Here is a 17,224-nt window from a genome sequence, read left to right as displayed (position 1 = left end):
GTATGAAAGAGCCTATCTATCTTACAGTGCTAGACAGCTTGGCTCTCCAGCAGGGGAGGGAGGCTGTGGAAACTGTGTGAAGAAGTAAGAGAAGGACTTTATTAACCACTCAGCAGTTTGTGACCCGGAAAACCCAAATTACCCCAAAACCCTCTCGTCTGCTCGGCCTGGGACGTGACCGTAGTGCTAAGGGAGTTCCTAATCGGCCCCAGATGGGAGGTCTGCTCTTGATCGCAGACAGTAACTGACCCAGCCAGGCTTCATGCTTCTTACAACAGACACCTCCACCAGCCACCCCCTTTAAAAAAAAAAAAAAAAAAAAAAAAAAAATCACCTTCCCTACTACCAGACTTTTGTTAGATCTGTCATATAACCACAATCATCATAAACATTAGTCTATACAATGTTTATAGTGAAGTGGTTTTACACAAAAATCCATAAAAGCTTTTATGTCATGTTTGTGTATCGTGAGTATGCTGCTTACATGAAATGAACCAAGGTGGTCGAGAAGGATGGTTTTCTTCAGAGAATTTTGATTACAGTGTTTAACATTTGGATATAAAATACAGGAGCTCCCACACCCTACTTACTTTTATAAAACAAAGAAAATGTATGGTGAAAATATGTCATATAATTGTTAAAAATCCTTATTACACATGTTGCAAATCAGATGTGATATTTTGGGTATTTGCAGTCTCACAGATGGGATAATTTCTCATTTTACAAAATGTTAAATACATTCCTATGCATCTCTCTTTAGGACCCCCCCGCACACATATTTCCCACCTCCAAATAACAATCCAGGAGCAAACAAATGAATGTGATTTTACGCTTGTGGCCCAGCTCTGAACAGAACTCAAACACAGCAAGAATTTGTGAATTTGCAAAGAGGCGAGAGTGTGAAGAGATTCCCCGAATTCCTCATGCACATGCAAGCTGATCTGTGCACGGCAGCCCATACATGAACATACTTTTCACAATCTGAAAACAGGAAGCTGTTTGAGTGTAAAATGATCACAACTCTAAGGTTGGGAGTAAAAAAAAAATTCTGGATGGTAAATATTATTTATTGTTTATCTTGTAATCTGTATATTTGGTGTTTTTCTGTGTTCAAACTGTTTGAATTAAAATATAACATTTATAGATACCAAAATTACTCATGAGTTGTACATATTTGTAAATGCTCTAATACACATTTGTGCCATCTACATTTTAATGTGTTTATATTAATTTATGAATGATCATCTGGGAGATGCAAAGCTTTCAGGGTATTCTACTTCATTTACTTTAACTGTTGATATCTTCTCAACCCTTTATCACACTAATCCAAATTTCTTGTTGTACAGTCTCTAATGTCATTATTGTGGCAGGTGATTGATTTCTGAATCTACCTTTCAAAGTTATTTGATTAACCTGAAAGTATTATTTAGGATTGGTATCTTCCTGAATGATAAAAGTTTCATTCAGAGAAGATTGATGCATTTGACTTGCCTCTGCATCCATCCTGCTGTTTCTGTCAGCAGTGAGGTCTTCAATAATTACCCATATGCCACTTCCATTGGCAGCCTGACATGATCAACACATAACAAAACAACCACAGTTTTACTGATGATATGTTAGAGCTCCTTTGATCATAATCTGTTTATTTTCTCCATTATTACTCTCTTCGTTGTGATACATCATCTGGTTTTTGCTAAACATTTGTATTATCCATTATTTAAAATTGAAGCATCGAGTCTGAAGAACGACAGCAAGTGTGAACTTTATATTCATGTTGTGACCTTGTGATAGTTTAAATTATAACTATAACAATTAGATCTGTATTTAAATACCTTTTCGAATGTCTTCTTTTTCTTGTCAGGGCATTAGGGCACGGGTTTTGGAGACGTTTGTGATGCTGTTCTTGCTGGCTTTGCTTATTCTGGGTATCGTGTGGGTGGCGTCGGCCCTTATTGACAATGACGCAGCCAGTATGGAGTCGCTATATGGTATGTAGTTTGAAATGTCCTTCTTCGTTTTAATTATTTGAACTTTTTGGAAACGCACCCGCTTATTTATGGTAGCATTGTTACTTCTAAGGCTTCTAACTATAAATGATAAGCTCTGATTAGCTCTGAGCTGATTAGGTGAGCTCAAAAATTTAAGCTAGAATGTGGGAAATGGTTAACTTGGGTGACAAGAAAGCCAGTCATGTACTTATTCACAAAACTAAACCTCTTAAATTGACACATTTTGTCCAATTATTAATCTCTCCACAGGGAAAGCTGATTTTTTTTTTTTAACACAAGAACCATTATATCATTTGCAAAACAAAATATTTTCTTTTCTTTTTTTCTCTAGATCTTTGGGAATTCTACCTGCCGTACCTCTATTCCTGTATATCTCTGATGGGGGGACTGCTTTTACTAAGTAAGAGTTTTTTTTAAATTCCATACACATTCAAGCAGCGTGGTACCACAACGCTTGTGGGGAACAGCCCTCAGTTGTTCTACCTGTTTGTCTTTGAGCACACCTGATAATCCCGCTGTTTTCTGTCCTCCTATGCAGTGTGCACTCCTGTGGGACTATCCAGGATGTTCACTGTAATGGGCCAGTTGCTGGTGAAGCCAGCAGTAAGTAATCATCTGGATTTAGTATTTACATGGCAGGGTTATAAATTACATTGTCAGGAGACAGTTTAAAACAAAAAAACTGTTTTGACTGCATGCTTAAACATGAAAAGATCACAGTCAGATCTAAGACATTTTGCTCCTCTGTTCTGAAAGGTGTTTCAGTTAGCGATTTAAATGAATGACGGAGGACTGCAAAAACATCACCAACTCCTCCCATCTGCCATCACTCCAGTCCCACTTTGGGCCTAATTATAACCCATTTCATCTTTTTCTACTTTGCTCCCTCCCCTTTAGATCCTAGAGGACCTGGATGAGCAGATTTACTGCATCCATTTGCAGGAGGAAGCCCTTCAGAGGAGATTAAACGGTATGTCCGTGGGAGATGTGTTGGCACATTATAGGCAAGGGCAGGGGCTGACTGCACTATCGGGTGTGATTAAAGCAGGCCACGCTGGAATCAATTAGCATTGAAAATTCATCTTGGCACTCCCCGACACAGACATTCACAAAAAGTTCATACACACTTGACACTGGCTTTCCCCAGCTATGTCTTACTCTTCTAACATTCTGCTAAAGGTCAAAACAACCTCCGTGGCACAGACCGTATTTTATGTTTAAGACATTTCGACTAAGAATCTACTTAAGACTCTCCAGGGCCTAGTCATTGTTGGTGAAATGATTGGTTCATTTAATGTCAGATGTAGACTGGTAGCCTGGTTAGTATGGTGGAAATTCAATCTTTCAAAGAACCTGGGCCTTTCTTCTGTGGACATTAAAGGGTAACTTCTCAGTGACGTCTGAAAGAGGACCAGGAGAATTATGCTGCTCCTGTGCACAAAGGGAAAATTGAAAGAGTTGAAGGATAGGGAGTCTTTCTTTTTTTAAACCAGCATTTCCGACGTGCGTCGAGCCCTTAGCTCCCCAAAAAATCCTTGTTTGACGTTGATTTATCTCAGAAGCAGGAAGTTATGTTCCAAAACCTACTTTAATATTAACTGAAGCACGCAACCAAGTGTACAGATGTGAGTAAATGAAGAGGACAAGCATTCTTTCAAACCAGGAAGGTAAGGGGAGATCATTCCCAGATAGCGCATGTTTTCAAATGCTACGCCTGGCTCCTCCATACACTGCCACCAATGCGTACGGTTTCTTAGGGCTCATTCCACACCGCTCCGGCTTTGAACTAGCTGATAGAATAATTGTAATCTGTTCCTTATCATCCCGAGGACTGTTTGATCTTTACAAGTCACTGTGAGGCACAAAAAAAAAAAAAAAAAAGCGGTCAACACATGTCTTTGTGGACCGAGGCCAAGCTGCAGTTCCTTTTTCCTGTTAAAGAGGTGGGAATTTGAGGTGAGGGAGGATTCTGTTCAGTGGAGGTTAACTTAAGACATTTACCAGACATGAATGTTTTTTTTACGCATGTACTGTATGCCATGCACATGCAAAACACTTGTTGTTTGCGCTCGTATGTAGGTGAAACTGAAGGTTTGAGTAGTCTTCCTTTGATCTGAGAGCGTCGGGTAGAAAAACGGTTCAGGAACAGTTCACAGGACACACTCCAGAGACAAGCAATCAAGTCTTCTTGCTTCACCTGTGTCCACTCTGCAACAAGCCTCTTAAGTAGATTCTCCCCTCGCTCTGTATGCTCTGTAGATGCGGACTATTGCGCCTCATCAGTTGGTTCGTTTGTTTATTTACATGTCAGGCCCTTTGTTGTCGTCCTTTTAAATGCAATTGCCCATTTCAAACAGCTTTTCCATCTTAACTGGCTTATTAGCAGCGTGTTTATTTTCCTTGAGGGGAAATATTCAGACTTTTCTGTGGATTGCTCTCATGAACGAGAAAAGCTACATTTTTACAAGAAATCATTTTGGCTGTTTACTTGTTCATTGCAGTCAACAATTACAACATGAATGACTTACTGAAAGTTTTACTATTCATGCATCTACAGATTTTAATCTTTCACATGACTACACATGTCTCTAACGTCCCCAGTGTCTCGTGCATAAACGTAACACTCAAAGCACATACTTAAAGGCTTTTTTTTTAACCTTCTTATTGTTCTTTAATTAATCTTTCTTCTCTTATGGAATATCCTGTACCGACTGTGGAAACACGCTTTTGCAAAACATCCTTTATCGTCCGTGGAGGCTGCATGATAATGGGTGAAACTTTGGCAGCACTTTCACATCAGACCTTTGGGTTGATTTTGTATAAATATCTGAATATTTAAGTATGAGGTAAATCTCTTTATTTCTGCATTAAATTTGGTTTTATATGCTTCAGAAAATTGATGATGCCCTGAATCATATTTTTCACAAGTACTGGTGCAAATCTCGACATGTTTGAGTACACCACGTATCCATCATAAGACCATAGAGCCTCATCTTAAGACGATAAATCATCAATATTTCCTGTTGCATTAGTGAGATAGAGATGTTGATTCTGCCTTTAGTGTTACGGTTCTCTCAGTATGGAGGATTTTTTGTGCCAAAATTAAATAAATAAATACATCATTAATTAATTAAAATGGGAATGAAATATATCATTAATTAATTAAATGTGTCATTAATTAATTAAAATGAGAATTAAATATGTCATTAATTAATTAAAATACAATTCATTTTAAGTAAAAATATATATTTATTATTTCAGCATTTAATTAATTAATGACATGATTTCGTGTTGCGTGTGAATCATGAAATGTAAAACTGCATTTAATTAATTAATGACACATTTAATTAATGATTTTGTGTTGCTAAATCATGAAATGTAAATGTAAAACTGTCAGTTTCACTCGTCAAATTCAGTGGGCGGGGCTAACGCAAATCTAGTGGAATCCACTGCTTTGGATTTTCTAAACATGACAGCTGTGAGTTTGGAGGATTTTCGTGAACTTTGTAGAGAGTTGGTGAGCGATATCTTCGACCTTGCAGAGTATGTGGAAGCAGGACCTGCTGACCCCGAGCATGTAGCGTGTAAAGCAGAGGAACTGCTCGAAGTTGTTGGAGTTATTTCTGCACTTTCCCATCTTGACTTGATGTGCAGGGGAACCAATGAGGTGTTTGGAATCCGCCCACTGAGTTTGACGAGTGAAACTGACGGTTTTACATTTACATTTCATGATTCAGCAACACAAAATCATTAATTAAATGTGTCATTAATTAATTAAATGCAGTTTTACATTTCATGATTCACACGCAACACGAAATCATTAATTAAATGTGTCATTAATTAATTAAATGCTGAAATAATAAATATATATTTTTACTTAAAATGACTTGTATTTTAATTAATTAATGACATATTTCATTCTAATTTTAATTAATTAATGATGTATTTATTTATTTAATTTTGGCACAAAAAATCCTCCATATCTCAGGACTCCTAATGCTTTGAATTGATTTACAACCTGCTCTCCGCAGACACCGACTTAACTGAAGCAGAATGTGAGTTCTAATTTTAAGACGACTCCAGGAGCATCAGTTAAGATCAGAAATACTTCTTCCTTGCTGGTAGACAACTTTATTCGTGCCTGAAAGAGTCACAGTACAAAATAGCCATTTTAGCTTGATTATTTCATCTTGTTCTCTTATAACAATGTGAACTGCAGTAGGAGTAAATAAATTTAATATATACTGTGGTTCAGGTGTATTTATGCACACACTTGTTCAGTGTCCCTCTCCTCAAGACCCTGTTCTGCTGAAAACAGAGCAGCGGAGCGCTCGTCCAGATGCTATGCGGCACAATGACCTTGCCAGTGCCTCTGTTGTCTCAGCATGGTGTTTAGCATATTTGTGGATGACGTAATTTTTTGACTGTGGAGAAGGTTGGAGCGGATATGTTGAATTACTCTCAGCCCTCCTGTTTGCCAGAAACCTCACTCAGCATCTCTGCCTCGCTGTAACTCAGTCTATTTCTTGATGGTGCCAGCAGAGGGAGAAGAAGGATATATGTAACTTCAGTATGGAATGATGTCATTGAAGATACTGCAGTAGAAGTTTTCCCCATTTTACTGCTTGAACAAGTGAAAACATTTTCCTTTTTCTGTGAAACTTTAAGAACCTTTTTCCCCCCTCATTTCAACAATGATTTGATTCTGTTGGTGATATGTAAAGATATGTTTGAGTGTACATAATGAATAGGTGTTAAATTAGTTAAAATGTAGCTGAGCAGATTTAGCTTCCTGGAGGCAGTGTTTTTCATTTGTATTTGGAGAAGAGCAATTGAACTATCTGTGACATTTGCTGTTGTGTTGTGACTGCATTTGCTCAGAGGCTTCAAACTTTCCCCTGTTCTGTTCCTGGAACAGGTATCTGCAAGGCCTTTTGAGAATGTTATGTCTCTTTCTGTCGATCTTCACCTCTTTAACCTACTTAAACCCATCCAGACAGGGCGTGTCATAATAACAGAGGGAAGGAAAAGCTCTGATCAAAGTGATTGGTCTTTCACTCCTGTAACAAAGATGAAAGATGGCGTTTTTATTGCACGCTAGTAACAGTGTAACATTGAACTAATTGGTCTTGATCTGCCAATCACCCCAGGCGATGCAAATGGATACTCTTCCACGTTGGATTCAAGGGGTTTCTATGCTGGTGTGTCAAGCTGGAAGGAGAACCGAGTAAAATAGATAAATTAGCCTTAAATGAGTTGGCCTTGTGGTTTTCCTGGAGAATCCCTTGCTATCTTATCCAGCCCACTCAACCAGTTGTGGCATGTGCTAGACAGCTCCTGACACAGGAGATTATTTTTACTTGTTTGAAATAACAATGTTATGTATTGAACAGGATCACTTGTTTTGATGGGATTTCTTAATACAGACAAGTTAAACACCATATACTGAGGCAACATGAACATGCAGAGGAGTAAATAGCTTCTTACATTTAGTTGAAGACACATTTTACAATGTACAAGATAGATTTTTATTGGTTAAAATGTAAAGCATGCCTTCTGTTTAAACAGCATTTTATCTACAACTCCTAAGGAATAATCACTGCACTTGGTCGTTACTCATTTAGCTTTTGTATTTTGTAGAAAAAGATCATAGAGGATGCATTTTATTTAACAGCTGATCATTTTGACTTTGTGAAACATTCCTTAAACATCTAAAATAAAATAAAGAAATTGCAGTAATTAACAGGTTTTTAAAAGAGCACATAAAAGGCAAAAGTTATGGAAAACATGAGAAATAAACATGGACTCATGAACCAAAAGAAGAAAAAAAAATCGCACTGTATTTTATATTTTGAGACCTTTTTTTATCCATACATACATACACATACACATATCAAAGCAAAGATGTGGGTTTCAGTATAATTACTGATATTCTTTATCATTACGTTTCAAAGTTTCTTGGGTAGCAGATCAACACATCCACAAACCACAAACCTGATATTTTTTTATTTCTACCATAAACCTCCAGCTGAGGTCCTGTCTGACTGCTGCCCCTGTCTCATGGCCCAACGCAGATTTGTGATTCATCCTTGAATTTTATTTTCATTCAATCTCCATGACAACGTCTCTTTAGCCAACTGTAACCTTGATTCTTCCTTTTAGGTATTCATGATGGTTTATATTTGGCTTTTTTCTACATAAATCCAATTTCTTTCTGCTGTTATTTTTTCTTCATAGTCCAATCAAAAACATTGTCTACTGTTTTTGTTTTTCACTTTGTTGTATTTATTTTTCATGGCATACTGCTTTGTCTTTCCTGTCATTACTCTTTTTCCTTCCTTTTACACGTTCCTCCTAAACAACTTTCCCATTTTGTTTTTACTTATGGTTCATTTTAGGATACGCCCGTACTTGTCTGTATTCCAAAATGAAACAAATTCAAATCCACACTAGCGTTTCACTTCTGTGTGGGAAAACATTCCCATCTAAATTACACCAAAATAAATACCATCTATGCTCAATAGACACGAGTGCACGAGTGAAAATAAGATGAAAATCCAGCTGGAAATGACTTTTGTTGCAGCATGTTATTCTTACTGTGGCTTTTCTCCACATGTTGGTGATAGCAATACTTGTCGGTGCAGACGTTGACTGCATAACAGCTCCAAGGATATAAATGTCAATAACACTTGCTGCTCGTTCCACATTGACAGCACCATTAAGGAGCATCTGTCAGTTATTGTCTGGTGATGCTCACGTGAGAGACTTGGCGAATCAGAGAAGGTTACATGTGTTGAGAATCTGTTTAAGGAGGTGTTCATCCACATTAGCCCACAACAGTTAACGGACTGAAATGGGGTTGCTTTCTTTTTTAATTGAAGATGCATTTTAAAATTTAGACTTGTGAAGGTATTTGTTTTAGAAATGCAAATTGCAAGGTAACCCCCTCCCCATTTGATAATTTCTTGTTTCCACAGGTTCATCCATACACACTTACATAAGAGGAGGCTTTAATCACCCCCTCAACAAAGAATTGGACAATATTCGAAATCAGAGAAATAAACTGGGTAAGTGTTTGTATTTTGTGATATAGATGATTGATTTCGTTTTAAGACCTTGAATTACCATGGAAATATATGCCAAAGACGTTAGCTTTTTACGTATTGCTGACAGGCAGCCGCTCCCTCTTCATCTACCTTAATTTCTTAATTTGGACTTGGATCAGAACTGCCTGATAATTTCCATCCATTTTAGGATATTATAAATGAGGCCCGGGGCTTTTGGGGAGCAGGGTGGAAGCACAAAGGCACTTAGGATATTGGACAAGATGCAAACTTTATATTGTAGCAAGCCTTTTAGTGATGTCATTAATTTAGAAGGATGGTGCATATAAAGTGCACTTGGCAAACTTCTCGGGCAGGCATGCTGGATACACTTTGAGAATAAGGAGGACTAACAAGGTTGGAAGTAGAGAAAGAAAGTCAATATGGCAAAGACTAGAGGGCAGACACATACACATTGTTAGAGGACAGTGGATGTCTGGAAGACGGCGTGCATGTGGTTTATAGGCTGTCAGCCGTGTCTGCAAACATGACTGACAGCTGTTGAAATACGACGTAGGTATTAAATTGAAATGTTTCATCTGGCTTGAAAGAAAGAGTCACATTAGTTGCCCACCACACGCATGCATACACTAACCAAAATATAAATCACGGAATTAATTTGGTGGCTTTTCTTTTTATCAAGGATTTATTACAGCGTCCACTAATTAAGCCAATAGTAAGTGTGGCTAATTAAAGAGGATGAGTATAATTTTTGATGATTACGAATTGTTAAAGTCCCCGGAGGTGGGGCGGTTGCGATAAGAAGCGAGATGTGATGGGTACACACTCACAATATGTTTTACCAAAACAAGCAGTACAAACCGTATAAATAAAGCCAGAGGGCTCGCAGATTCAGTACCTGTCTTTGATAAGCTAATATGTTTTGAAATGAAGGAGTTTAGCTCATTAATGTTACTCTTTGTACTCTCAGAAAGAAGAAAGAAAGCATCAGGATGGGAGAAGAACTTGTTATATCCCATAGTGATGTTGATCCTGCTCACAGGAACGGTAAGTGCAGAGACTGACCTATCATTAAGCTCAAATTGTTTGCTCATGGCGTACACAGCCTGGCTGGTGGCCACTGGGACTAACGCCGTACCTCACCACTCATCTTTTCCCACACAGTTTGGGTGGGGAAACTACTTTTATCTAATAGCTGTTTAAGACAATGCTGAATAGTCACCTGCAACAACTGTGATTTCCAATAAATTATAGTGTGGAAATGCTCTTTACGTCCTCTGATATTGTCGGATCAGGTAGAGTAGGCTATGTGTGAGACATGGCACGTGCGTCATACTCTCCCAGCCCTCCCCTCCTTTATGTTGGATCTTTACGTTGATGCACTTTACAACCACAAAAGAGTTATTGTGCTCCACCGTACCTGCGAGTAAGGAAGCTGCCTGCAATTCAGTTATACGATGATGGCAGAAACTTGAAGGATTTGGTCAATCTTTTTATAATGATACTATGTGTAAACAAATCTTTATCTTCCTCTGTGTCTGCAGACAATCTCTGTTATTATGGTGGCACTGAATATCCTCTACCTGCTAGTGGATGAGACTGCAATGCCCAAGGGATCCACAGTAAGCCCCGTCTCTAACTGCAGTACATTTTTAGCTCGCTCTCTCACTCACACACTAACACACACCCAGAATGTAAACTCCAGAGGAGCTTGCCTATCAGACCTGTCATGTCCCAGGCGGAGACATAAATCAAATTCCGGATATGCTCAGGTGCACGTTGGAAGAAAAGGCTCGAAGAGATGTTAATCTGGCTCCAACCATGTGTTACTAGTTTTGTTTTGAAAGCTCTTTCAGAGTCATTTCACAGCCGTGTGCAGATTCAATGAGCTTGCCACCCGTCTCATGCCCACAGCGGTGAATGCACTGCTTTCCCTCCCTGCTGCAAAGCAGGACCGGGCCAAGTGAAGGTCTTTTAATGTGAAGCAGATCAAGAGTGTGGAATGGCTCTGAGATTCCCATCTCCTCACAACGTGCAGCCTGTTTTTTTTACACTCTTTGTATCTCATCTCATTGGCATTGACGGAGGTGTGTGCATGTGTGCGCTTACATGCACGTGCGCGCGTCTGTGGTTGCATTCTTGTCTGGGAAGGGGCAACATAAGGTATCTTGTTTCTTCTACATTTTATTTTTTTGTCTTGCGGGCAACTGACAGAGCTGCCCTCGACATTCCAATTATTTTATTGAGCAAGGATGTTTTTCTTTGGCATGACACGTCACAGAAAATCCCCCAAATTATGCTTGTCATGTAGTTTGATGCTGTCCTCCCTGATGATATGGTCCTACAAAATGGTTTATGCGATTTCTTTCTTTTTTTTTTCTTCCTCTCTTTTGTAAGTTGGATGGATGCCACACTTGTGATCTCACAGAACTATTTTTGGGGGGTGTCTAATCCTCTTAAACAATCAACTACTGATATCCACTTCTTTAACTTGCACTCTGACTTTCAGACTCTACCCTCTAGCGCAAAAATTCCCTCTGGCCATTGTCTGAAAGAAGATAAGGGTAGTTCAGAGAAAGTGATATAAAGGGGAAGAGAGAACGTCTGATTTGATGTCTGGACACGCCACTAGCGCAGCAGTTAGGCTCAGACTGTGGGAAAGTCAAATGAGGCCCTGATGCAGTGATTGTGATGGGAGGAAAGTACAAAGGAATTGCCTTGTCAATGTTTGCCTTCCTTCACAACTAAGCATCCTGCTGCAGTCTTTAGCATACTGAGCAGCGTCCCGCTCAGCTTTAGAGATCAGGGTGATGAAGAACATAATAGTGGGAAGGACACGCAGGTGGAGCGGCACAGCTGGCACTGCTTCTGTTAAAGAATATGGTATATTGCACTTTAATGAACAATGCACTGAGTCTGACTAGTAAGAGTGTTACGCAGGATTTTTATCTTTGGTTTTGTCACACTTGACACTGTGTTAAGTAAAATGGACTATTACCTTTGGCTCGATAGCAGCTTTTACTTTACTTGAACTGCCTTTTTTGAGTCTACCCAAGTTATATTTCTTTAAATCACATATTTAACTTCATTTTTTGGTTCTTTTGTTCCTTGTTTACCAAAACGCTGTCTGAGGCACTTATTTAAATTAAAGTAAAATTGATCACTTTTATTTCCGTTGTGCCTCCAGATTGCAATTGCATAACTTTTTCCTAATTTTTAACTTATTTATCTATGTGCTATGACTGAATAGTGTCAGTGTTTGTATCTGTCATTTGAGTAATGCCATCTTTACCTCCTTACACAGTTGTTACACTATAATAACTTAGTTTTTCTTCATCCTACACGGCATCAGTCACTACAGACACTTTAATGATGTGTAATCTAATAAAGTTGTGCCTAAAGCCTGCTACACAACGAGGCACTCAATAAGCGATCAAAGACAAGCTAATTAATAACACACATATGCTTTTAAGTGGACATGGGTCCATTACAAGTGGTCCATGTAAGATTGTTCCAATCTGTCAAAATGATAGACTTTCACATGTTCTATTTCATGTTATTCTTTGTAAAAAAGGGTATTTACACAGGCCAAATTCAGAGGTGGTCTAAGATGCTTGTGGCCATCGTATAACACGATGAATACAAATGTGTCCTGGATCACGTTATAGTTCTCACCAGGATGCTGACGTGCTCTTCTGGTTTCTGGAGAAAAATGGGTGAAGTTCTGATACCCCGATGGCCGTGAGCGTGCAGCACCAAAGCTCTGGATCTGTCCCGCCGGTCCGGGGAGCCACCTTTTTAATGGGGAAAATATTTAAAGAGGAGTCACATACATTTTGGCATTGGAGCAAAGACAGACTGCGTTGCTGTGCATTACAAGACACACACAGTCCATGAATATGTTACAGGCAATAAAGTGACTGTTTATTGGGAACATGTTTTGACCTTTTTTCTGGCTTTTTTTTTTTATAGACTGATCTGATGCAAAGCTTCAGTTTTTAAAAGCTTTAGTTTGTCTCTCTTTGGGAAACAGAACTGTGCTGATGCTGAGCTCTGCAAAATCTTAGGCCACTTATCTCCCTTTCCTTCTCTGTTATTGTCTTGCATAACTTATTATAATTATAATAGACAAATCTTAAACATAATGTTTTGTTGATATGATTCAAGTCAGTGGATGTATTTAGGATTTGTCAAACATAATTTATCACTGATATACTCAGTGATTGATGTTCATCTGTATCTAGATTGGATAGCTTAAGGCCAATCAAAAGTGTTATTCGAGATGCATTTGTAGATGTGTTTTAAAGCCTGAAACATACACACTAAAATCACTTTTTATGTGAGGTTCATCCAGGACACGTGTACGGTGATCTACTACAACAAACACGAGGCATGCACTCTATCACCCTCCTTGTTCCCAGAATGAAAAGAAGTAAGAGATGAAAAGAGGCTTACAGTAAGGACTAGCTTACTTTAGCACGTACATACTCGCATATTGTGAGGGTGCGCACAGTTTCAATACATGACGACCTCCCTGCATTAATAAATGACATCAGCTGGTGTCTGATAATTCTTTGTAAGAGTGGGAGAGAGCACTGCGCCATGGCTCTGCAGTAAGCTCTCAAGGATGACAGTTGCATTACAAGGCATGAAACAACCTGCCAGGCTTTCCTTTTTTCCTGTGGACTCTCAGAAAACAGATCTCACAAAGGAAGCTGAAGATGGGAATAGGATATCAAAGGAATTAACAAAAATATATGTATAATGTAATAAACTATATTTATATTTCAAGAACAGTAACAGCTCTGCATCTTGATGTATCTGTGGCAGAGCTTTTGGATAACCTTGCATATACTGTACAAAAGTATAAATATAGTTTTTTTTTGTGCAAACAAAAAATAGATATATACTATTGTAATGTTATAATACATAATGTAATTGTACCATATGCATCTTATTATGATTGGCCAAAAAAGATTGGAGTTTGCAATACTTTTAGGGGGTTTAAACAACCAATTTTCACATAGCGCAGAACGTGAGGCCGGCAGTCTCGCGGCTCCTCTGAGGATCGTCCTGGTGCCAAGTCCAGCAAATGCCAATATTCATCATTTGACAAAACAGATGGTTAAATGTGTGTTTAGTTTAGTCTTTTTCATGCTCCAGTCTCAAAAGAGCTTGGGGTTTGGGGTAGGGGATAGCACGAGGGGTACGCCTAGTGTATTTACTGAAGGATTTGAATTGTTGTTGGGTTTTTTTGTTTGTTTGTTTTTTTGTTTTGTTTTTTGGCATGCTTTCAGTTCACTTTTCTGTTAGCAATGTGCTGTTTTTGTTTGAACACCTGTTCACATATTGCATGATCGACAGTGATTTGCAAAGAGCCTCTTTCATCTTCTTCCATTCATTACTTAGTCAGTTTGATTATTTCCTTCTCAAGTGGGGAAATTCTTGGTGCTCCAATCCTTACTTTGCGGGATTTCTGTAACTGCTTGTGTAAAACTGCACACAGCACCTGGGGCGAGATGCAAAAAACTTTGTGTGGTTTCTGAAATTGTGTGTACACACAAAGGTAGAAATATGCACTGGTTTTGCCAGATTTATGAAGTTGTACATACATGTTTCTGCTGTATACATTTCAGTCGTCATGAAAATGCATGCCTGATTTCAACTACTCTTGTTTTGGTGTTCTGGGTGGATGTGCACACTCCATAAAGTCATGCATACTTTAAGATATAGTTTTCTTTATGGTGCAAACAAACTGAAACAAGACAGTCATCACTAATGGGCCGATTTACAGTTGAGAAACCACATGAAAAATCAGCTTAAAGGAGGTCGTCAGTGCCACAGGGCCATGCAGAAACATCCTCAATGCCCGGGTAGTTAACCTTAAGTTCATGGACTATGGAAGCAAAGCCTAACTTTAATTAACCTAAATAAATAATTATAATGCACAGATTTTTGCATCGGCTCCCTAACGGTGTCATTTCCCCATTTTACTTTTCTGTGATGATGTTTTTATGTAACATTAGTATTTGTTGATCCTGACTGATCCGTTTTTTTGTCTCGTTTTTCCATCATCCAGGATCGAGGCATTGGGAACACCTCTCTGTCCACGTTCGGCGTGGCTCAGGCAGTGCTGGAGATCATCCTCATGTTGTATCCTTTGACTTCTCTTTGTCTCGGGCCTAAGTAGCATGCTCCATGGCCAAGAGCAACATTGTCAAGCCAGCTTTGTTTACCCAGGACATAGCTCTGCCAGACACTTTCCGGAAAACAAGTTGCGGTGTTTCGTCACCTTTTATCACAGTTGAAAAGGTGCACCTCTGAGACACATTTTTGGGGAAAAAAGATTCAATGAGGCTTCTTTTGTACCTGCAGCAAAGTGTTTTTGGTCCTTGATTGATTTGTTGAACAGCTACTTGATGGTGTCGTCCGTCGTTGGCTTCTACAGCCTCCGTGTCTTTGAGGGACTTACTCCCAGGAAGGATGACACAACCATGACAACGGTAAAGATGGGGAGCAGGCTGAAGTGGGAGCAAGGGTGCTGAAATTGCTCAAAAGGTGCTGATGTGATTGCCCCCCCCCCCGCAGTGTTTCATCTACCCCCGCTCCCCTTCTTTTTTTCTTTTTCCACTACCACCTTCCTCTCTTCCCCTCAATGGCTTTACTTGATCTGTCCAATATTTGTTTGTGGCCTGCGTAAACACTGCAACCTCCTTTCTTGCACATCAGAGGGAGAATGGATTTTTCTCCTGTTCGGGTGGGGGGGTGTAAGAGGATGTGTGCTCTGCTAAGTCCATAGTGGCGTCTATTCACTTGGTAATGAGTTTGGGAGTGGTGCGGCTTGTTAACTAGCCATGACGCCTCAGTGAAAGGACTTGAAAGGACAATAGAGGAAACCTGGTAATGAGCAACTTCAGAGGTACTAATTATTTAATATAAGATAAAGTGAAGTGTGTGTGCGTGTGTGTGTGTGTGTGTGCGTGTGCGTGTGTGTGTGTGTGTGTGTGTGTGTGTGGACGCATCATGGCTGAAACTGTCCGGAGCTTTTCTCTCTCTTTATGGTCTCCATTAAAAACTGTACATTATGTGCTTAAGTGGTCTTAAATCTAAAAAATAACGGTCTGGTCTTAATTTTTAGATCATCGGTTGCTGTGTGTCCATATTGGTACTGAGTTCAGCCCTGCCAGTGATGTCCAGAACTCTAGGTGAGTGGGGATGTGTGAACCTATTTTGGGTTGACCTTATCAGAGAATATTGGAATGCCAATCTCATAATAATTGTGAGCTGGTAATATGATAAAGGAATACTTTAGAAGTTTACAGAAGGTGCTCTTTTGATTTCTTTTTTTAAAAGTTAGATCTGCATATTAACACCGCTTAAAATGATGTCAAAATATGAAACTGTATTTGATTAGCTTATTTTACCATAAAGATTGGAAATGGTTATATCTGCTTGCTTGGACTAACAACTCTACTAATAATTCTTTTAGATTGTTATTTTGTTTGACTCATGATTTAAATAGGAATAAACTTCTCAATACAATATGTGTTGTGACCAACAGACGCAAAATAAAATCCCCCCAAAACAAGATGTGTGTGTTTTCCCCAGTTTTTTTGCACCAGCAGTCTAACTAATTTGGACCTAGTCAAATATAAGTTATCACTTATAACATGGTTCACGTCTTACCTACAACAGAAACATAGAAGCTGGTTGATTTGGCCTCTGACCAGCTGTTCAAAATAACACAAGACATAAATAACAGCAGCATCCAAACGTTCCTCCTATGTGGTTTAACTACATTGAGAGGTGCAGCACTTTACATTAATTTATATAGAGTAAAGTGACTATTGAAAGAACGTATTTTGTGTGTTGGTGCTGCAACAGCACTGACCGATGGACTATCGGTCTATGTCCTTAGATGAAGATCATGCTTTTTTCCGTTTTTTTCTTGTTGGTAATTGTACTGTTACTGTAACACTTTTGTCTGATTAAAATCCCATTTATTATCTTGTGCTAATGGCACACAGTATGTGCACTGTAGCGTCTGTGCAACTTCCAGAGGCGTGTATGAATGAAGACATGAGGACCATAAGTTAAGACGTGATCAATGAATGAATGCATGCTGCTGCTTTGACAGACTGATGAAGCTAT

The 17,224-nt window shown here is 39.0% G+C and overlaps 1 protein-coding gene across 1 annotated transcript in view; it reads left to right on the top strand.

Moving 5' to 3' along the window:
- The window catches only part of lmbr1 (limb development membrane protein 1), a 41,215-nt gene that overhangs the window by 17,835 nt on the left and 6,156 nt on the right, over positions 1–17,224 (top strand). Inside the window, exons 6-15 of the mRNA XM_061713135.1 lie at positions 1,862–1,988; positions 2,341–2,409; positions 2,548–2,612; positions 2,907–2,979; positions 8,987–9,076; positions 10,044–10,120; positions 10,618–10,695; positions 15,153–15,226; positions 15,486–15,576; positions 16,212–16,278. Of these exons, the coding sequence (XP_061569119.1) occupies positions 1,862–1,988; positions 2,341–2,409; positions 2,548–2,612; positions 2,907–2,979; positions 8,987–9,076; positions 10,044–10,120; positions 10,618–10,695; positions 15,153–15,226; positions 15,486–15,576; positions 16,212–16,278 (811 nt within the window). The remainder of the gene's footprint in view (positions 1–1,861; positions 1,989–2,340; positions 2,410–2,547; positions 2,613–2,906; positions 2,980–8,986; positions 9,077–10,043; positions 10,121–10,617; positions 10,696–15,152; positions 15,227–15,485; positions 15,577–16,211; positions 16,279–17,224) is intronic.

This window comes from Cololabis saira, chromosome 22 (assembly GCF_033807715.1).
Source record: "Cololabis saira isolate AMF1-May2022 chromosome 22, fColSai1.1, whole genome shotgun sequence".
NCBI classification, from domain to species: domain Eukaryota; kingdom Metazoa; phylum Chordata; class Actinopteri; order Beloniformes; family Belonidae; genus Cololabis; species Cololabis saira.
The sequence above is the reverse complement of the archived record's forward strand: the minus strand, read 5'-3'. Positions and strand labels throughout refer to the sequence as shown.